The following is a 26678-nucleotide window of genomic DNA, read 5'->3' on the forward strand; positions in this document are numbered from 1 at the left end:
CTTAAGCTGCACCCTCTGTACAGACATGGATTTACATTTCCTTCAGCCTGAAAGGGAAAAGGCTTGTGAAAGGGCTTTTACATTTGTAAAATAACTTTTTTTATATTAAAAACAAACAAGAAAGCCCTGCCCAGATTTAAAAAGTAATGTAACACATTACTTTAAATATAAAGTATCTAAGTAACACTGTTAGTTACTTTTTTAGGGAGTAACACAACATTGTAATGCCTTACTTTTAAAAATAACTTTCCCCAACCAGGGGACGTGGGAACTATATTGTGAGAGGGGGGGCGGGATTCTTTGGGGGTTGGGGGGGGGGGGGGGGGGGGGGGTGTTAGTGTAGGCCTATAGTAGGCTGTGTTATGTATCCTGATTGACTTTATGATTAGTTAAATCTGTTTTGCACATGCATCGCCACAGAGTTAACCATTTCAGACAGTACAGGACAGCCTCTGTCTCGTTCACTTCACGTCTGTGGCCGTTACGCACAGCTCAGTGTGGCCCAGGCACGGCGCCAGGATTCCGGTTTTGGAGGGGTGACCAATCGTGGGTGGGCCTTAAATTAAAATTCATCAAAATGAAAAATAGTTACAAATTGTCATGAAATTGAGTTGAAATTTATTTGATCACTGCTTAACCTAATAAATAGCCTGTTATAGTATATAACAGGCTATTTATTACTGTTATATTATCTGTGCGTATACATAATATAGATTTTAATAGCTTGATGCTCTTTAAATATTTTGTTGCATTGTTAAAAGTTTCGGTGCATAGGACAGACCTATCCGCGATCGCTCTCCAAGGTTCTGACCAAAGAAGAGCGCTTTGGAATCTCTATTACGCATGAAACGCATGAAACGCATCATACCTGGGCTGCGTTTCCCGATAACATTGTCTCTTTACGAAAACTCTTCAGGTATAACTTAACTAAAGGTATACTACCACTAAAGGTATACCATTGCTAGGCGTCTTCAGGGGTATCATCCACTCGCGAGGCATAGGCGCTGAAAGGCAGCGGCGCTGGCGCCCTCCTAGCAACGGCGCTGTTTTTTAAAACATGATTTTGACGACTTCATTAAGTTTTGTTTTATAGAAAACTCTTTTTAAAAGATATTCGTTTTGTAAAAATTGTATCTTAATTTTGATCAATGTTTTATCAATCAATTGCCCATATTTAATAAATAAGAAGCAAATATATAGCAGACAATGTAATAACCTTAGTGTAATTGACAGAATTACTAAAAAATATTTTGCTACCTAAAAAGTTAAGATTTTTTTTGTTTGCATGCAGTCTATTTCCTCATATTAAATATAAAAACGCATGTGGACTGATATTTTTCCAATGTCTGAACTCCTTTATTAATAGAGTATATAAAACAGACGTTTCAATATATTGGTATTAAATGCATTTTCTGAGAATTTATATTTCAAGTTTTTATTGAATGTCGAAATGGCAGCTCTTTGGTCCATCAGTGCTTGAATCACTGATCAATTAGAATAAAATATCTCATGAAATACACAAAATCGACTGCCTTTATGAATGTATATGCATAGTTCTCATCAGTCGGAAATACAGATAAACGCTTTCATTTGTTGTATTTTTGATCCTGAAAGAAAACAGAACAACAAAAGAGCGAATCATATGCCTACATGGAGTCTGTACGTGTTATGCTTTCTTACGCGGACTTTTGGGAACTCAGTTTGAACTGGTGTCAAGGCGCAATGAATGAAATGCACAAATGGTAATTAAATAGTACCCCTGAAATGAATGAATGAATGATGATCTGCTTTTATGTAATTTTTCCTTTTTTATTAAGAATATTCACAAATGTTTAGCTATTGAAATATCTGATATTCCGATTGTCAAATACATGCAAGTGGAAGTGTATTGTTGTTGAAAACACCTTTTAACGATCGCGTTAGTTAGCTTTATGCGCGATATAATTTTATGACGAAAAATTTTGAAATGTAGGCTTAAATCAAACACATTTTAATTCACCTTCTGTATATATTATATATATATATTATATATATATATATATATATATATATATATATGGTATATATATACGGAAAAACAAAAACAACGAAAAAAAAACAGCTGGCTGACCCTAGAGGGGTGGGGTGGGGAAAAAGAGGGGGGGCGGCCGCCCTCCCCGTCCCCCCCTGTTCCAACGTCTATGCAACATTGTAATGCCTTACTTTTAAAAATAACTTAACATTTTAAAACAAAGTACATTTCTAATCAGGTTAGATCTTTTTAAGCATTTTTCCCTTTATTGCAAAATAACCACACAGTGGCTAAGTCGTATGTGATCATTCTGTGAGTTTTGCATCTTATTTTACATTTACATTTAGTCATTTAGCAGACACTTTTATCCAAAGCGACTAACAAATGAGGATTATAGAAGCAATCAAAATCAACAAAAGAGCAATATGCAAGTGCTAAAAAAATTTCTAACTCATGTCTCAGTTAGCCTAACGCAATACACATAGCAAGGTTTTTTTTTAATTATATAATAAATAAAAGGAAAACAGATAGAATAGAAAAAGAATAGAGCAAGTGAGTTTTAGAGGCCTTTTTTTTTTTGCTTTTTGTTAATTGTATAATAAATAAAAGCAAACAAAAAGATAGAATACAAATGTTAGTTTATTTTTAAAAAGAAAACAAGCAGTTAGTAAATGAATTGAGTGCAAGAATTAAAGGGGAAAGTTTCTTTTTTTTTTTTAAAGAACAGAATTAGAATAGAGAGTGCTAGAGTTAGAGGGTCTAGTAAAGATGGGAAAGATATGTTTTTAGCCGATTCTTGAAGAAGTACTCAGCTGCTTGGATTGAATTGGGCAGGTCATTCCACCAGGAGGGAACATTTAATGTAAAACTCAGTGAAAGTGATTTTGTGCCTCTTTGGGATGGCACAATAATGCACCGTTTAATTTTAAGGCCTGAAGTTGGTCACTTTTAATTACCATTACAGAGGAGCGCTAGCAGGACTTTTTTTTTTTTTTTTATCCTTTTGCGGTCTGAAACAGAAAGGTAATGTGATATTACAACAACCCCAGGGTGAGTAAATAAATATAATAAATGAATCTATTAAAAATAAATCATAATTTTGTTATTAAAGGCATAATAAGTAAGGTTTTTTAATTAAAATATCCAAAAACCACTAGAACAGTGTTATATATTTTGCTGACTTACTTTATCCCAAATGTTTCGAAGAATTTTTAAAGGTCACATATTTTACACCTTTCTGTAGTTTTATTTTAGGTTTTGATGTCCTTAATAATATATATTTGTGGTATAAGTACCAAAAACCATCTCAATTTATTTTTTACAGCTCCTTTCTCAGGAGATCTGCTGAAAACAGGTAGGCCCTGTCCCAAATGGAACACTTCATGTGCACTTTCGGTCTTGCGGACTTACAATGGCTGCTGCGTGCGCTTGTCCGTTAAGTCAACGAGACCGTAGGGTGTCCCATTCGTCATTTTAACATTCAAAAGGGTGCTCGTTAGCGCCCCTTTGCGGCTGTTATGCACCCTCGATCCGCACTTCTGCTGAGACCGCACCATGGCAGACTTCTACCCAACAGTCAAAGCGGCATTACGTCACGAAAGTGCGGACTCAGAGGAAGACCGTGAGGGTTTAGGGTGCCATTTGGGACAGGGCCTTAGATTTTGGCCTGCCTAATTAATATTCATGAGTCTCTCTTCTAATTGGCCTGTTGTTTTCTGAGTGACATACGGCCAGGCCAACCACAGGAAAAGGGGCGGTCACACTGGATTTGAATGTGCAAAATTTTTTCGAATGCCGCTGCGAATTTGGATATAAAAGGATATAACATCAGACAACAAGGTTTCCCCTCAGTTAGCACAACATGAATTCCATGGATTCTCTCTCTCTCTCTCTCTCTCTCTCTCTCTATTTCTGATTCAACCATACTATACGATATAATATATATATATATTATATATATATATATTATATATTATATGTGGCCATGGATGCTCTCTCTCTCTCTCTCTCTCTCTCTCTATATATATATATACACCAAGCAATAAAAAATGCTTGGCTTTTTATATCGAAATCTTCAAATACATCATCATCATGACTACATAGACACGGTGAGTTTCTTTACTATACACATTAGATGTGATCCACCTCACAGTAACAATCCTGTCAAGATCGTCCATCCTTTGAGTGAGAGTGTAACGTTACAGGTCGGCCGATCTGGTTTTGTGGTTAAAGTTAACCTTTTTGACATGTTGTTTTCATGTTGTTGTTGCTCAGCAATGTTATGGACGCGATGTTGTCTAGGGGTTTGGCAAAAGGAGAGTGGGATGGTGGACGGTGCTCGGGATGGTGACTGAGTAGTTCTGACACCAACTTTTTACGGAAGTCACAACGGTTCGTGAAAAATCACAGCTACTTTATCCAGGCTGTGTGCATTTTTCTGTGGACTGACTGTTTTGAAACTTGTATGGTAGTTAAATAGCCCCTTGACCTCAGTTATCATGAAAAAAGGCAGGAAATTTCAGTTTTGACAATATGGGACCTTTGAATCCAGAGAAATAAGCAATTTTAACTAGTGACATGGACCGTGTCTATAGTGTCATTGTGTCGCCTGCCAATGACATCATAACCCATAGATTTCCGGTTTTGTTTTTTAGAAAACATGTTTTTTAGAAAACATGGAAACACCAAAGATGTGCGTTTTATTAGACAGGTGACGACCGCACAGCAGTGTAGTTTTATAAGAGAGTTTTTATGTGTTTATTGTGTTATAAAACAGCACTGCTTTTCCCCACGCAGAGTAGCATTATAACAGACGGTCGACTGTGGCATAGTAAAAGCTCCGCTGCTTTCGAGCCACGTGTCACGCTCATTCAGTGGCTTCGTTTCACTCCGACGGCTTGCAGCCTCACCCTGCTTTATTCTACTATGTTAATAAATCCATTTTTAATAAATACAGTTTTTAATCCACTTTAGAAGTGTCCGTTTTTGCAGTGATGCCACATTTTGCTTACAAATAATGTTACAATGAAAAGACTGAGCATACATAATTTTGTAGCCTATCATTTATTTAAAACATGAATATTCAGTAACTCTAATGCAGTAAACTAATAAAAAAGTCAACAAAACAAGGGGCAATAAACAGATTGCACATTTTGCAATGGTAAACAAGTTAGTAAAAAAAATAAAAAATAAAAGAATTAGTCATAAAACCAAGTAACAAACAGTACATAAGCAGTGGTTAAATCTAGTTTAAACTTACTTGCTGCATGCTTGGCACTTAGCAGTTATAACAGCGTGTGCCCCGCAAATGTATTTGTTACACTCACTGCACGTCAAACTTGTTTTTGTGTCCTTCTTTCGGTCACAGACCTGACACCTTTTCCTCTTGCCTGGGGTTACTGGTGCAAGATAACTGTCTTTGACTGGCAAGGGGCTTGCTTGTGCTTCCATCACCATATTCTGAGAGGCTGGAGTGCGGGGAATATTTTCCCGTCTTTTCATGAAAGGAGCCACCAGAGCTTTCCCTAGCTCTTCCAGAAAGATCCTCCTTCTATATTTCTTCCCTTTGTTCCATGAATGATTTATTTCCATCCACAGCACAAATGCATTGTAGGCAGAGACATCCAACATGTTGAAGAAAATCACCATGGGCCAACGAGCTGTCTTCCTTTGGCAGGTGTAAGTGGCAACAAGCTGGAAACAAAATGACACACACACACACAAAACACCAAAGCTTTAGCTTATCAGCTGACATTTCATTTCACTTTAAATGTGGCATATGGCTTTAAATAAAAATGAATAAATAATGCAAAGTAGCAAAATACCTTGTCAAGGTTTTCAACGCCGCCTTTGGTGTGGTCGTAGTCTAGAATGATCTCTGGCTTCTTGTGATCTTTGTCGCTTACTTTGTCATCTCTGTGGAAAGTGCTCATCAAAAGCACATTTTTTTTTTTTCTGGGACAGTAGGACACAAGAGTGTGTGTATCAGTGAAGGCGAACATGGATGATAATCTTGTCCTGTTCTTCATTGACAGGAGCGCAGGTGGGAGCTCAGGCATGTTTGATCTGACGGTTCCAATCATGGTCATTTTCCTTCGGAGCAGCTCCTGGCCGAGGGCGTACGAGGTGAAGTTGTCACACGTGATGGTGTGTCCCTCTAGACCGTCTGTCATGTCCAAGACCACTTGCATCCCCTGGTTCTTTTCTGACTTTCCATCGACAGCTTTGCCAGTGTAGATCTGCAGGTTCCACGCGTAGCTCGATCTGGAATCGCATGCCGCCCAGATTTTAATTCCGTACTTGCCCGGTTTACTCGGCATGTATTGTTTGAAGGGACAGCGACCTCTGAAACTGACCAGGCACTTGTCCACAGTGAGGTTTGGGCCTGGATTGTATAAGAGTGGCAGGCGTTGGACCCATTTATCCCAGATGTTCCTTACTGGTGCCAGCTTGTCTTTTTCCTGTTGCCTATGCCTTTTGTCCTTTTTGTAAAAGCAGAAGACCCTTGACAAACTCTTAAAACTTTTCAGTGACATGGTAGCACGAAAAATCGGCCTTCCCGACTCAGCGTGCCATAAGCAATCCATGGCCTCATGCTGGGATCGATACACACCTGCCAGAATCAACAGACCAAGAAAGGCCTGTAAGTCTGTCCAGTCCAGGTCCTTCCAGGCAGCACCAAACACACGTTTCCCCTCTAAATTGTTCATTTCAATCAAAATCTGTTTAATATCATCTGGGAAAAACAATTCAAATGTTGATCTTATGTCTTTAGCATTGGCACATGCCAGCCTGGTTGGTCCAGGGGTCGTTCTGATGATACGATGAACTGGAATTCTCCCTCGTTGTCTCTGACGAGGAGATTTTGAAGTCCATGATATGTTTCCGTTTTTGGACTTATAAGCTGTGTCAGCAGTGACGTCTGACTCTTCCTCTGACTCTTCCTCTGACTCTTCTTCATCAGTAGAGTGGTAGTCTGGATCGAACTCTGTATCGTCCTCTGTTTCAGAAGCTTCATTAGAGAGCTCCATCTCCAGCTCTTCTTCTCCATCCTGATCCCTTTCCTCTTCTATCCATTCAGTACTTGTCGTAGGTAGGGTCACATATTTTTTCTCTTCCATCCCTCCAACACTTGTCATATGTTGGGCCATGTCTCTTCTCTCTTCCATCCTTCCGTCACTTGTTGTATCTAGGGTCGAGTCTCTTTCCTCTTCCATCCCTCCATCACTTGTCATATGCTGGGTTGCATCTCTTTCCTCTTCCATCCCTCCATCACTTGTCATACGTAGGGTTGCGTCTCTTCTCTTCTATCTCACTTGTCATATGCTGGGTTGCATCTCTTTCCTCTTCCATCCCTCCATCACTTGTCATACGTAGGGTTGCGTCTCTTTCCTCTTCTATCCCTCCATCACTTGTCATATGCTGGGTTGCGTCTCTTTCCTCTTCCATCCCTCCATCATTTGTCATACGTAGGGTTGCATCTCTTTCCTCTTCCATCCCTCCATCACTTGTCATACGTAGGGTTGCGTCTCTTTCCTCTTCTATCCCTGCATCAGTTGTCGTATGTTGAGTTACATCTCTTTCCACTTTCATCCCACCATCACTTGTCATATGTAGGGCTGTGTCTCCTTCCTCTTTCATACTTCCATCACTTGTTGCATGTAGGATCTCATCCCTTTCTACTTTCATCCCTCCATAACTCATCATATAAAGAGTCCTGTCTGTTTCCTCTACCATCTCTTCATCACATGTCATATGTAGGGTTACATTTCTTTCCACTTTCATCCCTCCATCTCTCGTCGTATGAAGAGTCCTGTCTCTTTCCTCCTCCATCACTTTATCACTTGTCTTACATAGGGTTGTGTCTCTATCCTCTTTCATAACTCCATCACTTGTCGTTTGTGGGGTCATGTCACTTTCTTCATCACTAAACTCTAATAGAAGAGCCAGGTTCTTTGCAACATTAAGCCGTCTCTCCATTGTGCAGCTTCAGAATGAACTGCAAGCAAGGTCCAAGGAAGCCACATTTATAACCTTACAGTAAAACATGTATTTAAAACCACTTTGGGAGGACATTTTGCTGTCCTTACTATGAAAATTAAAAGCTCATAAATGGGCCAGATTATGCTTTTCTTTAAAGGGATAGCTCACCAAAAAAATTAAAATTCTATCATTAATTACTCACCTTCATGTTGGTCCAAACCCGTAAGACCTTCGTTCATCTTTGGAACACAAATTAAGATATTTTTGATGAAATCTGAGAGCTCTCTGACCCTCCATAGACGGCAAGGGTACCACCACGGTCAATGCACAGAAACGTAGTAAGGACATCGTTAAAACTGTCAATGTGACATCAGTGGTTCAATTGTTACTTTACGAAGCTACAAGAATACTTTTTGTGTGCAAAGAATACAAAAATAACATTACTCAACAATTCTTCCCCTCTACGTCACCCTGGTGCCATTTTGTAGAGTATCACGATGCATGCGTTCTTTGCGCACAAAAAGTATTCTTGTAGCTTCGTAAAATTACGATTCAATTACTGATGTCAAATGGACTACTTTTAACGATGTCCTTACTTTGTTTCTGTGCGCTGACTATGGTAGTACACTTGCCACCTATGGAGGGTCAGAGAGCTCTCGGATTTCATCAAAAATATCTTAATTTGTGTTCCGAAGATGAGCAAAGGTCTTAAGAGTTTGGAATGACATGACGGTGAGTAATAAATGACAGAATGTTCATTTTTGGGTGAACTATCCCTTTAAATCTAATGATTTGCACAGGTATGTGTGATAGTTAAGTTCATTATGCGGCCCTCCTCACATATAATTAAACAGATTTTGACACATAAATTAGAGATAAATGGTTAGGTGTGTTCGACTTACGCAGCGCTTTGCAAACTAATCAGCATCTAACCTGAAGGAGTGCATACTAGTTAGAATTACTGGCCAACTTGAGACAATGCAGATGTTTTTAATCACCCACTTCATTGGCATTTAAATAGAACTGGCTTATTTTGAACTTTATTCTTGTACATACAGGCACTGTATTAGTCAATACATCAAGTACTGAATGAAAAGTGTTCAATATCTATGTTTATGACAAATTTTGCATCTAATTCACTTCATCTAATGTAGTATGCAAACACCACACAAGCATCACTAGAGGAAGAACATAGTGCTCAACTTTATATCTGTTTTCAACACTTCCCCCGACTGCAAGCAGCAAATCTCAAGTGGTGCTCACTGCAGAGCCAAATGGGTGGCGCTTGACCTAATCAGCTCCACGTATGTGGATCTAATGGCTGGAGTTTGATCTAGCTAGGTTAAGAGAGAGGTTAGGGTTAGGGATGTCACGTGCTACCCATTTGCTAAGCAGGACCTACTGGCAAATCTTGCTGATCTGTTGAATTAAGTTGCAGCCAAAGTTGAACACACCTATATTTTATACACCTATATGTTTATACTTTAACATTTTAGACATTAACCAAACGTCACGATTGTTCTAAGCCAATGAGCGATTCTCATTGTGCTTTTAGTTTGCTCAGCTGGTTTTAAAAACTGTGGCTGCCTTGCAGTACATTTACAGTTACATTTTAACACACGTCAACATGACATCACTGCAAATCGGATATATGATAACATTATGCTGCTTTTAAGTTGGGCCGGTCCTACTTTTTTTTTTTGCACCGTTTAATAAAAACGCCCTGTTACTGTGTTATACCGTCATTCATTTATTTGTTTGTGTCCTGCATTGTGCCTGATTGGTCGATTGTATTTGACAATTTGTTTAAGAATGGCTTTATGCCGTATTCCACCGGGAAGGCGAAAATTGTTATTTTTCTCTTTTTATAGCGAAAGCATTTTGTGTGTATGTAAATGGTTAAAAGTGACCAGGTCTTATGTTTGTGTATATAGGAAGTTGTATCTGCTTACATTGACGAAACGGAACCGGGAGGGTTAAAACAAACAAAATGGCAGCAGCTGGAATGTGAAAAAATGTATTGTCTTTGTGTAAAACGATGAAACGCATCATGGCATTTGAAAATCGCTTACTAAAAAATAAACGTCGGTGAGGAAATCAAATCAGGCTTTGTGTGCTTCTTACCTTATACAATGCGTTTCGTGCTGGACACAAATCCTGTGCGGACTCCTTTGGTTTCCTGGTCTTCTCGTTTATTGCAGAAGCTCTCGGTCTGCGTGAGAAACACAGATGCATGAGATTAGCACGCAACACAGACGAAAACATCCATGTTGGTTACTGCAAAATCTACTGATACGTCAGTATTATTGTAATCGATCAGTACAGCAGCAGTCCTCATGTCCAGCGCATGCGCCATCTGGTGACGCACATGCACAGCCATGCAGCTGTTGCACACAATGCAGTCATATCTGAAGCATATGACTCGATACTCCCCGAATGCTCGATGAGGGAATTTGTGAATATGCACACGACAAACATCTGTAAGATGAATAAGGCTAAACATGAAACATCTGTGCATACAAATAACTACTTTATAATTGTATTGTGTCAGCATGCCAAAGTAATTGTATTGTTTATAATTGAGTGTGCGAAACTGTGGTGTTGTTGGTAAAGTGTGGTTTACTATGAAACAATGTGTTACTATCAGAAACATGGCTGAAATGCATCTGGTATAGAAATACCAGCTGAAATAGAAAACAAAAATAGTAAAACTAAAATATAAAATATTTTACACTTACATTTTAAATTTGAATGAATAATAACAAAATAAAAATCATTAAGGTGGTAGTTCCTCAGTCGCTATTTAAGGAGCCATGCAACTGTATAACATAAAAGAAGTTTCTTTTGTAATGTTGTACAAACGTGATATGTAATGCATGAATAAATTATAAAATGAATTCCATAATTTAACCATCAGACACTGTTCATCACAGACTCTTTCTAGTCATGACTGGATTCTTTTTTTAATGTAATGTAGTAAACACACTTCATCAAACTGAAAAATTTGGAAAATATATATACATTTGAAACACCTGCATGATAATGGCATGAAATAATTATGTCCACACATGAGGGTCTCTGCTTTCTGGAACCTAAGAACCTGGAGTTCTAAGAAATGTAATATTTAGGAAAACGTTATGAATTTGGTTATGTATTAGATACACTAATATTAGTCAATGTTATCATTTTTAAAACCACTTCTTTTGAGGTGTCTTTTTTCTCCAGTGATGACACATTATGTTAGCACTTAGTGTTAAAATGACAAGACACAGAGCACACATTATTTTATAGCCTTTCATTTATTTAAAACATCAACATCATAGCAAACTAATAAAAATATCAAGGAAAAAAGCAATAAACATAGTAAAGTTTGTTAGTAAAGTTAATAAAGAGAACAGCATGAAAATAACTGCTATAATAACTGTGTAATAAACATTGCATAAGCCATGACTAAGTCTTGTTTAAAGGGGTCATATGATGCTGTTAAAAAGAACATTATTTTGTGTATTTGATGTAATGAAATGTGTTTATGCGGTTAAAGGTTAAAAAACTACATTATTTTCCACATACTGTACATTATTGTTTCTCCTCTATGCCCCGCCTTCTGAAACGTGTCTATTTTTACAAAGCTCATCGTTCTAAAAAAGCGAGGTGTGCTCTGATTGGCCAGCTATCCAGTGCGTTGTGATTGGCCGACTACCTCAAGCATGTGACGGAAATGTTACGCCCCTTAAACATACTGTGATGCCGTCTCCCGGAGCGCAGAGACAAAAACATTAAAACCCATTATAAACGAGGCATTTGTTGCATCCAGTGGGGACATAATTACGAATTATAATGATTTATACTGTCTTTTTACGTGTTGCGTTGCATCACGCCATGTAAACATATAACAATGTCTGCATCATGACAAACAACAAGCGCTACTCTACACTGCTCTAAACTCGCGTTTGAATCATCAGTGGCAAATTCTTTACATATGAAAACGTACTTATGGTCTGTGAGTCAGAACAGCCGGCAGATCAGGAAACAGTCCTCCATAAAATATGTTGCACACATCTGAATATTTGGGTTGAACTGTTCTGAAACAGTGTTGTAAATACAACTTAACCACTGATTTCTAGTTGTGTCCTCTTTTGGAAAGCCAAATAAAGTAGTTTCACTTTTGCGACGAAACACACAGCGAGTTCACAACATGGTGCAGGCGGTGGCAGCAAAAATACAGTTACGCCTTCTTTCTTTGCATGAACATTTTGGCAGTGTTATGCAAATCTCCCCACATCATGACGTAGACATGTGGGGGTGTGTTTAAACAAGGTGTTTTAGGAGGGCGTGGACAAGTCTTAACTTTTATAAAGAATATCTCTTTGGGTTTGAGACTTTAGTCTTTACAACTTTAGGGATTTTATCTATTCACGAACAGCTTGTAACACTCCAAAGAGAAAGGAAAACTTGAAATCGCATCATATGATCCGTTTAAACCTTCTTGCATGTGTAGCAGTAAGAAGTTATAATAGCATGTGACCTGCAAATGTACATGTTACACTGACTGCACATCATACTAGTTTTTGTGCCTTTCTTTGACTCACAGACCTGACACCTTTTCCTCTTGCTGGGGCTTGATAATGGGGAGGAGCCAGGTTTTTTGGCTGTAGAAGAACATGCTTTTGCTTCCATTACCATATTCTGAGAGGCTGGCGTGCGGGGAGCGTAATGCCGTCTTTTCATGAAGGGAGCCACCAGAGCTTCCCCTAGTTCTTCCAGGAAGAGCCTCCTTTTCATGCTTTTCCCTTGGTGCCATGAAGGATTTATCTCCGTCCACAATACAAATGCATTGTAGGCAGAGATGTCCAACATGTTGAAGAAAATCACCATGGGCCAACGAGCTGTCTTTCTTTGGCAGGTGTAAGTGGCAACAAGCTGAAAGTGAAATGACAAACAAAACATTTACTTGGTGTGCATCTGCCAGATGCTTTTATCCAAAGTGACAATGTATTCAAGGTATACGTTTACATTTTATCAGTTACTGCTTTCCCTGGCAATCAAACATATGATCTTAGCATTGCTTTAGCTCACCAGCTGACAATTCAATTCACTTTATTTGTGCCATTTGTTCTTACCCCCGGTTTCTCAGACAAGGCTTAAGCCTAGTCCAAGACTAAAATGTAAGTCTGTGCAGGTGAATAGTGTAAAAGATTAACTAATATCGCCTTACTTACCCAGTTGATTAATTACATTGATAATTGCAAACATTTTTTGTATTCCAAGTTTTCAAAAATGTTAGGTTTAAATATGCAAATAAGGCATTATTTAATGAAATATGCACTAATTTAAATACATTTCGAGTACAACAATCTTAACATTGGATGAAGTCTGTTTCAAAATTCAAAATTATATATGAACAAATCCCTCTGTAAAAACCTTCAGGATATAGACAGGACTAAAAATGTAAAGTTTAGTGTGTGTAAGTGCTACTGAAGTGGAGATTATGGCTCAGTGTAGTAGAAAAACTCATTTTGAGAAAACGGCCTTTAAAAATATGTATTTTAATCAAAATCTATTGACACAAATAGATAAAGTGCTATAAAAGAAACACTTAACAGTAAACTTCCACTGACTTCCACTGATCTTAATATATGTCAGTGCCATTGTTTTACCTCAAGATGCACACCAGTAATGTTTTTTTCTAAGTTTTGTTATCAAAAAATTACTTAAATGTCCTTATTGAACTATGGCCTAATCCTGGCTTAGTCTAAGCCCTCTCTGTGAAACCAGGCTTTATATTCGCAAAGAAAACAAAGTAGTGACAGATCTTTCTAGGGCTGTCAAAATGACTGAAAAACTAAATTCGAATTTTCTACTTAAATATTATCAAAATTTCGAATTATATTCGAATTTAAAAGGCATGGGGGGGGGGGGCTTTTGGCTTCTCTCCGGGGGCCACAAGAGGGCGCATCGTGCAAAATATTATGCATGTTTCTTCAAAGCGTAATAAAATAACATGACTCTTTGAAAAAAAAGTGCATAATGTTTATAAACCATATATAATTAATAAAGTTGCTTAAACAATTAGAAGAAAAAAAACGCACCATGCATGTATGTATAGATTAATACAAAGGACTGAAAACCAATCACAAAGAGTAGGCTACTTTCTTCATTTACAAACATCAGATACAGTGGGATGGGGGAAACCCGCCATAAAGTCTTGAGACATATTTTTTAAAAGTTGAACTTACATTAATTTTGCATGGCTTTCTAAACATGCCGCTCTCTTGTGCGAGACGCAAGTGCAACACTGATAGATGTCCCTTTAGAAAATGTTATAAATATGTGTTCTGTGTGAACGTCTTTTCCACACTGATGCTCTCGTTTTCTGCAATATATTGAATGAACAACGTAGCAGCGCCGCATCTAGTGGGTTCAACTGGATGGGCTATAAAAAGAATTAAAAATCAATTGAAACTTACATCGTCATTGCATTTCGTGAGCCACTGATAAGGCTGCCTGACGGCTGATGCAGACCTAAAATTCAGATGCATTCAAAATGCGTTTTTGCATTCAAATGTGGATTTTTTTTTTTTAATTCGACGAATATTCGAAATTCAGTTTTTCTTTGACAGCCCTAGATCTTTCCTTACATATTGTGACATTTGTCCGATTGTAATAAGATTATTGATTAAAAAAAAGGTCTATAATTAGCATTTAAAAATAGATATGGTTCATTTTCACTTCATGTAGAAAATGTCTAAATAATACAAAGTAGTAAAATACCTTGTCAAGGTTGTCAACGCCGCCTTTGGTGTGGTTGTAGTCTAGAATGATCTCTGGCTTCTTGTGATCTTTGTCGCTTACTTTGTCATCTCTGTGAAGCGTGCTCATCAAAAGCACATTTTTATTTTTTCTGGGACAGTAGGACACAAGAGTGTGCGTATCAGTGAAGGCGAACATGGATGATAATCGTGTCCTGTTCTTCATTGACAGGAGCGCAGGTGGGAGCTCAGGCTTGTTTGATCTGACGGTTCCAATCATGGTCATTTTCCTTCGGAGCAGCTCCTGGCCGAGGGCGTACGAGGTGAAGAAGTTGTCACACGTGATGGTGTGTCCCTCTAGACCGTCTGTCATGTCCAAGACCACTCGCATTCCCTGGTTCTTTTCTGACTTTCCATCGACAGCTTTGCCAGTGTAGATCTGCAGGTTCCACGCGTAGCTCGATCTGGAATCGCATGCCGCCCAGATTTTAATTCCATACTTGCCCGGTTTACTCGGCATGTATTGTTTGAAGGGACAGCGACCTCTGAAACGGACCAGGCACTCGTCCACAGTGACATTTGGGCCTGGATTGTATAAGAGTGGCAGGCGTTGAACCCATTTATCCCAGATGATCCTTACTGGTGCTAGTTTGTCACTTTTCTTTTGGTCCAGCTCTTCATCTTTTTTATAAAAGCAGAAGACCCTAGACAAATCGGTAAAAGTCTTCAATGGCATGGTAGCACGAAAAATTGCCCTCCCCGATACACGATGCCATAAGCTACACATTGCCTCATGGTGGGATCGATACACACCTGCCAGAATCAACAGACCAAGAAAGGCCTGTAAGTCTGTCCAGTCCAGGTTCTTCCAGGCAGCACCAAACACACGTTTCCCCTCTTATTTGTTGGTTTTTTTAATAATATTTTTTTTATTATCTTGTGGGAAAAATTATTAATGTTTTTATTATGTCTTCAGCATAGGCACATGCCAACCTGGTTGGTCCAGGGGTCATTCTGATGATACGATGAGCTGGAATTCTCCCTCGTTGTCTCTGAGAAGGAGTTTTTGAGGTCCACGATATGTTTCCGTTTTTGGACTTATAAGCCATCTCTGTGTCAGCAGTGACCTCTGACTCTTCCTCTGACTCTTCTTCATCAGTAGAGTGGTAATCTGGATCGAACTCTGTATCGTCCTCTGTTTCAGAAGCTTCATCAGAGAGCTCCATCTCCAGCTCAGCTTCTCCTTCCAGACCCCTTTCCTCTTCCATCCCTCCAACACTTGTTGTATGTAGAGTTGTGTATCTTTCCTCTTCCATCTCTTTATCACTTGTTGTATGTAGAGTTATGTCTCTTTCCTCTTCCATCCCTTCATCACTTGTTGTATGTAGGGTCGCATCTGTTTCCTCTTCCATCATTTCATCATTTGTCTTATGTAGAGTTGTGTCTTTTTCCCCTTCTATCCCTCCAACACTTGTTGTATGTAGAGTTGTGTATCTTTCCTCTTCCATCTCTTTATCACTTGTTGTATGTAGAGTTATGTCTCTTTCCTCTTCTATCCCTCCATCATTTGTTGTATGTAGGGTCGTATCTGTTTCCTCTTCCATCATTTCATCATTTGCCTTATGTAGAGTTGTGTCTTTTTCCCCTTCCATCCCTCCAACACTTGTCTTACGTAGGGTTGTGTATCTTTCTTCTTCCATCTCTCCATCACTTGTTGAATGTAGGATTGTGTCTATTTCCTTTTCCTTCCCTCCATCATTTATCATATGTAGGGTCGAGTCTCGTTCCTCTTCCATTCCTCCATCACTTGTCATATGTAGGGTTGTATCTATTTGCTTTTCCTTCCCTCCATCACTTGTTGTATGTAGGGTTGAGTCTCGTTCCTCTTCCATCCCTCCATCACTTATCTGTAGGGTCGAGCCTCGTTCCTCTTCCATACCTCCATCACTTGTTGTATGTAGGGTTGCATCTGTTTCCTTTTTCATACCTCCATCACTTGTTGAATGTAGGGTTGTGTCTATATTCTTTATCCCTCCATCACTTGTTGTATGTAGGGTTGTGTCTATTTCCTTTTCCTTCCCTCCATCACTTGTTAAATGTAGGGTTGTGTCTATTTCCTTTATCCCTCCATCACTTGTTGTATGTAGGGTTGTGTCTATTTCCTTTATCCCTCCATCACTTGTTGTATGTAGGGTTGTGTGTTTTTCCTTTTCCTTCCCTCCATCACTTGTCATATGTAGGGTTGAGCATCGTTCCTCTTCCATACCTCCATCACTTGTCATATGTAGGGTTTCATCTGTTTCCTTTTCCATACCTCCAACACTTGTTGAATGTAGGGTTGTGTCTATTTCCTTTATCCCTCCATCACTTTTTGTATGTAGGGTTGTGTCTATTTCCTTTTCCTTCCCTCCATCACTTGTTGAATGTAGGGTTGTGTCTATTTCCTTTATCCCTCCATCACTTGTTGTATGTAGGGTTGTGTCTATTTCCTTTTCCTTCCCTCCATCACTTGTCGTTTGTAGGGTTGAGTATCGTTCCTCTTCCATACCTCCAACACTTGTCATATGTAGGGTTTCATCTGTTTCCTTTTCCATACCTCCATCACTTGTTGAATGTAGAGTTATGTCTATTTCCTTTATCCCTCCATTACTTGTTGTATGTAGGGTCGAGCATCGTTCCTCTTCCATCCCTCCATCACTTGTCATATGTAGGGTTATGTCTATTTCCTTTTCCTTGCCTCCATCACTTTTTGCATGTAGGGTCGAGTCATGTTCCTCTTCCATCCCTCCATGACTTGTACATAGGGTCGTGTCACTTTCCTCTTTCATCCATTCATCTCTTGCCAGATGTAGGGTTGTATATGTTTTCTTTTCCTCCCCTCCATCACTTGTATGTAGGTTCACCTCTCTTTCATCTTCAATTCCTCCATTACTTGTAGAATACAGGGCTGTGTCTCTTTCCTCTTCACTGGACTCGTATAAATGAACCCGGGACTCCACATCACTAAACCGTCTCTTCATTGTACAGCTACAGAATGAACTGCAAACAAGGTTCAGGGAAGTCACATTTATAATTTTATTTGTTACACTAGACAGGGTCAAATGTCCTCTAATATTAAAAGCTCATAAATAAACTAGATATTAAAATCTAGTAACGGGCACATTACAGGTTTGTGTGATAGTTAGGTTTAGCAGATATCATTAGCTGGCTATGAAAATAATGAATAATGGAAGCCTACGAAATGTCCATCATTAAAGTATTCAAACTTGTTCTTCGTTAGGGTTAGGGGATAAAGAGGATGGTTTTAAATCTTGTTTTTGAAATATTTTTAGTTTAATAAAGATCATAAGATCAAAGGGCATCTGTTTGTCTGTTTAGATTTTAATTTTTGACTGTTGGAGTTTGAACTGTCTTGGTTCATTTGACCATTCCATCCTCCAAATTTCAGCAATGCTGTGAGTGGATTATTCACCTCTGACTGGCCACTGCGTTCCAGAAATCAACACCTATGCCTGTGATTGGCTACACTGCACAACGCTTTAAACACGTATTATAAATAGAAACTCTGCCTAGCTTGTGCATGTAAATCATTTTAATGTTAATATTAGTTGTTCTTTTTGCTTTTGTGCAACAGATAAATAACAATTTATATGCTTTTAGACATTTTATGTTTAGATATTTCTATTTTGGGTAATCATTTTATTCTCCCACATCCTGCACACATACTGTACGAGTCTCTACCCACCCGCACTCGCCCATCAATTGTTGTTCTGTGCCACACCCTGTTGCGTTGGATCTCCTGGATCCTGTGGGAGTGCAGGTCTCTACTTCAGACATGCCCTCAAGCATCGACGCCGATGCCCCATGTGAATGTACCGATACAGTTTGCAATACAGATGTTGTCTTACGAAATGTCAACATGTTGGCGTTGCGCTGGATTATTCGTCTTGTGAGGCAGCGGCAGAAACACAGGAAGTTGGAATGTGCGGCTTTATTTCATGCTGCCGTCTTCGATGCGTATAGCTACTAGCAGTATAGGGGAAGTCATTGCCTAGTGGTTAGAGAGTTTGACTCCTAACCCTAAGGTTGTGGGTTCGAATCTCGGGCTGGCAATACCATGACTGGGGTGCCCTTGAGCAAGGCACCAAACCCCCAACTGCTCCCCGGGTGCCGCAGCATACATGGCTGCCCACTTCTCCTGGTGTGTGTTCACTGTGTGTGTGTTCACTGCTGTGTGTGTGTTCACTGCTGTGTGTGTGCACTTTGGATGGGTTAAATGCAGAGCACGAATTCTGAGTATGGGTCACCATACTTGGCTGTATGTCATGTCATGTCAGTCACTCACTCACTTTAAGTATATTGTATTTTCCACTTGACTGACTTGTGGTTCACAATAGCACAAGCTTGTTTCTGCAAAGACGTTTATTATGTTTTATCATGTTTTACATGTAGCGTGAGGATGTGAAAAAGCTATGCTAAATCCCATCTGACCAGTCAGATAGAAACTGATTTCCAGGAATGTGATTTGAATAGGACTGCAAACCACATATGAATGTAGCTCGAAACGGATTCGCACAAATCGGATTTCTTGTAGTTCGTTGCATTTCAGATGATCTAAATATGATCAGATTAAAGTCAGGTTTGCACAAAAATCGGATTTGGGTTGACAGTCTGAACGAGGCTTAAGTGGACTGCAAAGTGGACTTCACAGTAGTATACCGCCATTTTAAGTGATATTCCAATCCGGAATTGAACATGTTCAGTTCGAAGGGCACTGCGAACAGCATAGGGAATAAGGGAACATCGATACGTCACTTCACAGGAACTGAAGAGGGGAAATCACCCAACTGTCATTGCACGCAGCGTCACCAATTAGATAAAGCAGAGCTGTTAAAAGAGTATTTTCAACTTATTTTCAAGACTCTGCAATGGAGGGTTTGCAATAAATGTTGTTATTATTATACAAACTAGAGTATTAATGAATGGTTATATCAATGAATGTTATTCAACTACATGGGTATTCTGTTCATTCAAATGACTGTCTTGCCCAACCAATCATAATTAGATAAAGATCACGTTAATTTTTTTGTGCATATATTAAAGCTAATCTGAAGCGGACTGTATTGTGAGAAGTTTAAGCTATAGCTTGAGACTGCCCAAACAATCATAAAATAACTACAGAAAATTGCAGCATATTTCTTTTATTAGCTGAATTAACTGAATTCACGCGGAGCTTCAGACTGTTGCAGAAAAGCATGAGGCTGAAAACTAGCGAAAATGGGCAGAAGTATTTGCGCGCTATCACGTGGAGTTTGCGAGTTATGAGGAGTTTAATACACGAATATGTATCATAGCCTACCACTGAAATGACCAGCGCTGAGTTTCCCAAAAGCTTCGTAAGCCTAAGAAGTTCGTAAAAACGATCGTACGACTGATCTTAATATCACTGTCTGTTTCCCAAAAGCATCGTAACTTAAGTAGCATTTGAAAATCATCGTAGATCTACGAGTGCTCTGGAGTAATCGTAAAGCCCTAAAACAGATTTATGCGGTCACCTGCAGGGCGATCGGCAGATTACAACTTTAACTTTATTCAAGTGCTTTATTCATGTGATCATTTGAATTTATGAATGAAATAATTAAAAAGGGCAGGTTGTATTTCCCCTTGCAATACAACCCCAACATTTTGTATTTTTTTTTTTTTTTACCTTATTTATCTCAGGAGAGTTTACTAACGTTATGAGGCTGCTATGATCTGTTAATAGTCTAAACATATACATTTTGACTATATTTACTAGATACATAAATGTATATGCATTTAAAATTGAAAGTAAAATAAATTACAATATTTATTTCAGTAGTGTAGCCAGAAAAGAGACTCTGGGTGTGCATATGAAAATCTGGGTGTGCCACATTTATTGTCAGATTATTGTGCAAAATGATTAACCCTAACCATAACCATGCCCCACATAACCAAAAAACTATATAAAATAATATAGCTGCAAGCAGCAATACGGGGCCAAGCTCTGCAAGGCACAGCAAGCATTTAAGCACCAAGCGCAGTGCAGAGCCTGAAGAACAAAACATCAGAAATCGGGGACAGTACTTTTATGCGGCTCGCCCCGAAGATCATTTGAGCGAAAAAAACGGAACACTGTACTTTTCAAAACGGCTACTACTGTAATGGGCGGAGTCTTAATGTATGATATTGTTTGTGGTCAGCATGATGAGAGCAATCAGGTGTACTATGTCTCATTGTCTCATAGGGCTGCCAGGGATGGAGAAACATCCTCATCAGGTGTAACGTTAGGCCTTGTGTCCGGCTGTCCATCAAGCCGAGGTTTTTTTTTCTAAAAAATTTAAGAAGGGAGCTCTGCGACATATTGCTAGCTAGCAATGTGCAATCAAAAATTATATGTTTGTATGCGCTGCAAATATCTCTGGGGAGCTGCTGGGGTCACAGTCAGCTGCTGTTTGCTGATTGGTTGGTAGTCCGAATGTCGGCAGATATTTTTTTAACGAAAATAATTTAAAATGTAAATTAAATTTTAACATTTTGAGCATTATGGCACCATATATTGGATTTTTATTTCTGTGCCCCTGAGAGTATGATTTAGAATGTTCAGTGGCGTCACAGAACTGCCAGATTCAAACTGCTTTCGCGCGTTGGCTGGCGCTGAGCCAGAGACGGACGAGCTCAGCGCTTGTCATATATCAACAATTATCATATAACTAATATGCAGTGTTTTCAACCACATAATGTTTATTTTAGGTTTCATACATTTTAAATATACATAATCACTAGTAAAACAATACATTGGTAGTTTGTAAAAACACACTGATGTCTATGGAAGCAGTAAAAACTATCTATATATTCAAATGTAATTTGCCTGTGTGTTTTATTCATATATCAGACACACATAGCGGAACAATAAAGTTTACTCTATTTTCACAGTTCAACAGCCACTTACTTTCACGTATTTCGGGAGAAACTGGGGAATTCAAGTGCTGTACCAGAGACAGTTTGGCTGTACGTTAAATCCGGCTGACAGGACTCTGAACTGCAGCGCTCATCTCGTTAGATCAAGATAATTTATATAAGTTTTTTAAACGAAGAATCGGAATATCAAATAGTTGACATGGTAAGCGTGTCAATGTTTGTGAATATTTTTTAATAAAAAATGAAAAACGAAATAAAACGAATAGCGATACATCTGTTAGTTATTGTGTCACGTGACAATCATGACGCGTCGCCATGGAAACAATGGGTCAGTTAAAATATTTGTAGCTAACTTATGCGTGAAAGGGTTGATTTTAAAAAATATATTTTCTAAGTAAACAACAATAGTTAGTAAACATGATTTTTTTATTGAGACTATAAAAAATAATTCTGCACACCCGTGGCTACGCCACTGATTTATTTGTTTTATAAAAACCTGCGTGACACCGTCATTGCCCCTTGAGCGATTAACAGGCTTGTTTGAGATGTGCCTCGTCTCGCCTGAAATGTAGGCGAGAGCAGGCGGCTGCAGTGAGGGGAGGAGCCCATTTTGCCCATTTCAAACAAGCCTATTGTCAGCGAAGTCCACTTCAACATATATTCAGTGTTTAGGGAGTAGAGAGCAGTGAACACTACAAAGGAACGCACCTATGGAGTTTAAAGACTGATATTTAGACAAGAATAAAATGTCACGTAGTCGAGTCGTTTTTCTTTAGAGCATCTGAAATCAAGCAACTTTTGCCTTGCTCTCTCGAGAGTTTTTGGTACGAATTAGCATGTCCTCTATGGAAAGCCGTTGTAACATTTAATCCATGGTACTAGTACTTATTTTTTAGATACTAGTATCTTTTCCATTAAGTACTAGTAGGCTACTTATTCATTAGGTACTAGTGTCTTTTGTAAAGTTACTAGTACTTATTCATTAGATAGGAGTATGTAATAATTAGATACTAGTACTTATTCCAATAGTGACTAGTATTTAATTATACTCTTCTTGTTAAGAAAAATAGAACTAGTACTTATTTTTTAGTTACTATTAACTTTTTAGACCAGAGATATCCTGAACTTAATGGATACTAGTACTTTTTAAATTAGCATTTCTGCCCAGTATGGTAATCGTATGTTTAATATTAATGAGCCAGCAACATATAGGAGAGAAATTAAACAGGAAACTGAAACAAAATGGATGTACTTTTTTGAGAAAACCAAATAGAAAAGAAACAACTATTTCTACACAAGCACACAGAAAACGTATTTTTGTCAGTTTTGTAAACACTGTAATTTCGTAAACATAGTAGTGTTTGTTGGTCATCGAGTGACCTCTGGTGGCAGGATGGAGATAAGACACCAATTTTATAAGCCGTTATTTTCCTATATTTCCTCCAGTAAAAACAATAAATATCATACCAGGGCTGTATGTTAACTTTTTCTGTACAGGGCACACTGGTGCTGCAGACACTGAATGTTTTTACATTAATGTCCTGTACAGGGCATCCAAAAACCAAACCTTGTTGTTTTCAGACGAAAATTTTCTTTATTTGAAAAAAAGGCCAAAAGGTATTAATTAGAAAAAATAATAAAATAAAAATAAATTAAAAATAAATAAATAAACAAATAAATAAAACATCAGGTTTGCTGTACTTGTAGAGCTGCACAATTTGGCCAAAATTTTTGTTTTTTATATATCAATAAAACTAATAATGATTATGGTTATTATTTCTAAATAAAAACATTAAACAAAATAAGGAAAATTACTTTTGTAATAACACTATTTACTATAATATACAAAACTGAGTATTTAAGAATAAATATAATAATAAATGTAGCTGCACTAAAAAAAGCACACTTCTTTACCCTGGAGAAGAACGTAAGGAATTGCAAATGTTTACCTCAAAGTTCGTAATTATTTTAGCTATTTTTACTCAAATTAAGGGTTTTGTGAGCAATAAGGAGTACTCAATTAATTTATTTTTCATTCATACTCGTAGCCGGAGGGCTGGTTCGTGCATAATGTAGAAAATTGAGAATTGATGATAAAGTTCCAGGAAATTCAGCTTTCGCTGTAGATGTAGCCTAGTAGCTGAATAACATGCAGATAGATGTTTTACTGATGAAACATGATGAAAATAAACAATGACTGCGACAATATATGGTTTTATCTCTGCTCAAGTCATTTCACATATTTTTATAAGAATAAAGTTTAAAATACAATCCTAATCGATATAGCCTTTATCACTGTATTGAATAATATAAAGTGGCATGATTTCTGCCTCATTCTGTTTAATGAAACCATGTCAGATTACAATAATATGTTATTTCAAAGAATCAACTGATGTTGTGAAGTGAATTTGGACTTAAACATTTCATTATACTGTCATATATGTATGGACAACAGGTTTTTAATCTTTCCTTGTGTTTTCATGGTAACCAATTAGCAATATCTAGGCTAACATACAATCCCAGTAAGCCTTACTTAACAATCAAATTCATTCTGCGTATTGTACTACCATGTGGACTCTGATTTGACGGTGGAGAGGTACTCATGTTTATGTAATGATCTGTTTAAATAAAGAGATCTCCAAATACATTCTCACTAGTTTTTTATGAGGTTGAAGATATCTCCAAACGAACAGGGACTCGTAGTTATTCTGTTTTTGATATCATCTTTTAATTTCTGACTAGTAATTATTGCAGTAGTAACTTGTATCTGTAAGCATTCATTAGATACTAGTACTTATTTTTTTTAAATACTAGTACTTATTCACTAGATACTAGTACTCATTCAATAGATACTAGTAGTTTATTCATTAGGAACTAGTTCTTATTTATTAGACACTAGTACATTTTGTAATTACTAATAGTAACTATTCTTATCTTACTAATCAGATCTGCTTTTTTACTCGTCTTATGTTATGACTAGTCCAAATGGCTACAGTAGAGTTCAATTAAAAAATTTACTAGTAAAATAAAAAAATCATACTAGTAACATTTCGAATAAGTACTAGTATCTAATAAATGTGTACTAGTATCTATTAAAAAGTACTAGTATATATTTAATAGGTACTAGTATCTAATGAATGAGTACTAGTTTTTAAAAAATAAGCACTAGTCCCCAATGAATAAGTACTAGTAACTAAATAATAAGTACTAGTATCTAATGGACATGTGTTATTGTATATTGGTAATGTACTAGTATCTAATGTATCTAATGAATGATCTAATGAATAAGTACTAGTATATATTTAATAGGTACTAGTATCTAATGAATGAGTACTAGTATCTAAAAAGTACATACTAGTACCCAATGAATAACTACTAGTACATAAAAATTAAGTACTAGTCACTAGTGGAATACAAACTAATCAAAACTGAATAGTTGATATCTCAATGATGGATCCCCAGAGAAGTCAACAGCAAAAATTGTAAATTTTTTCTAGTAACAATATAAAAGTTACTTGTCACTCTTGAATTAAGTACTAGTATCTAATGAATAAGTACTAGTATCTAATGAATAAATACTAGTACCTAATAAATAAGCACTAATATCTAATAAATAAGCACTAGTATCTAATGATTAAGTACTAGTATCTAATGAATAAGTACTAGTAACTTTACAAAAGACACTAGTAGTTAAAGAATAAGCACTAGTACCTAAAAAATAAGCACTAGGAGTTAATGAATAAGTACTAGTACTTAATGGAAACGATACTAGTATCTAAAAAATAAGTACTAGTAACTTTAGATTAGATACTTGTGCAGTTTATAGATTAAATGTTACTACGGCTTGCCATATGTCCTCACATGAATCTCGCCCTCTAAAGAGTATGAGCGGTTCTGCGCAAAACCTGCTCATATCAGCGAGCCAATAGTATCACGGTTATTTGTACTGTTTATTTATAGTTATTTATTTATTAACTAATTTAACTCTTTGTTCTCTGGATCAACTGTGGCATTTGCTGCATTTTGTGCTTGTATGTTTTTATTTGTGTTTGTGTCGCTTTATGTATTCTATAGCTATTCTTAAAACCAGTCCTATAAAGTCAATCTCAATCTGAATGTTTCAGTATTGACAAAAATAAATAAATAACAAGTTGTGTTATAGCCTCATCTATTCATTTGCATCTGTTCTGCATTAATGTGCATGATTGGTTTATATTGTTTGACAAGTTGTTTCATAATTGCTTTGTTATAGTCTCAGACATTTTATTTATTTATTTATTTATTTATTTATTTATTTATTTAACAATGGTCGAACAAATCTGACCGGAAACACCACAGTCACTTAGAAAAGTCACCAGGACTTGTGGAAATAGATTATATTATATCTGATGAAGTCCTATCTGATTAAAATGACCGAACAGAACTGATGGTTTACAACATAAACCAAATGGCAGCAGCTGGATACTATTGGGAATGTGAAAAGATCCTTCCACACGTGCATCAGATCTTCGCACATATCAAATTTATCCTTTTTTGTGTATAAAATAATACTATGACACGTAGTCTATGTTTGGAAATGCATATTTCAAATGTAAAATATTTTAAACAAACATGCCTTTTTAATTTTTTTATTTAATGCAAATCAAGCTTCGTGTAGACTACATCTTACCTTACACGAAGTTGTGTGTTGTACACAAATCCTGGTCTTCCCGTCTATTGCAGAAGCTTTCGGTCTGCTTGAGGAACACAGATGCATGTGATCAGCACACGACACATGCGTCGCATTCAGACGGAGTTGCTGAGTACTGCAAGGTCTATACCTACTGTCTCCTTGAGTTTAGGTGCAGATATGACCATATTATAGTACAGATATGTCCGTAATATTATAATGGATCAGTACAGCAGTCCTCATATCCAGTGCATGCGCCCTCTGGTGATGCACATGCACACAGTCATGTAGATGTTGCACACAGTGGAGTCATGTCTGAAGAACAATT

The 26678-nt window shown here is 37.5% G+C and overlaps 2 protein-coding genes across 7 annotated transcripts in view; one reads left to right on the plus strand and one right to left on the minus strand.

The window, feature by feature from the left end:
• LOC109058986 (CAP-Gly domain-containing linker protein 1-like) overlaps nt 1–26678 on the plus strand; it is a 66755-nt gene that overhangs the window by 8210 nt on the left and 31867 nt on the right. The gene's annotated exons all lie outside the window — the stretch shown is intronic.
• On the minus strand, nt 5046–26648 carry LOC109058920 (piggyBac transposable element-derived protein 4-like). Of its 4 annotated transcripts, XM_042733212.1 has the most exons (6): nt 26502–26648; nt 26351–26417; nt 10118–10205; nt 7327–8009; nt 5836–7286; nt 5046–5704 (listed from the first exon to the last, which is right to left on the minus strand). In XM_042733212.1, the coding sequence occupies exons 4-6, from the start codon at nt 7988–7990 to the stop codon at nt 5267–5269; spliced, it is 2553 nt and encodes an 850-aa protein (XP_042589146.1). In that variant the 5' UTR covers nt 7991–8009; nt 10118–10205; nt 26351–26417; nt 26502–26648; the 3' UTR covers nt 5046–5266. The 4 variants fall into 4 exon arrangements, with proteins under 4 accessions (XP_042589146.1, XP_042589145.1, XP_042589147.1 ...); XM_042733211.1 differs by having other exon boundaries at nt 26351–26643; XM_042733213.1 differs by lacking the exons at nt 26351–26417; nt 26502–26648 and adding an exon at nt 10317–10481.

This window comes from Cyprinus carpio, chromosome B10 (assembly GCF_018340385.1).
Source record: "Cyprinus carpio isolate SPL01 chromosome B10, ASM1834038v1, whole genome shotgun sequence".
Classification (NCBI taxonomy): domain Eukaryota; kingdom Metazoa; phylum Chordata; class Actinopteri; order Cypriniformes; family Cyprinidae; genus Cyprinus; species Cyprinus carpio.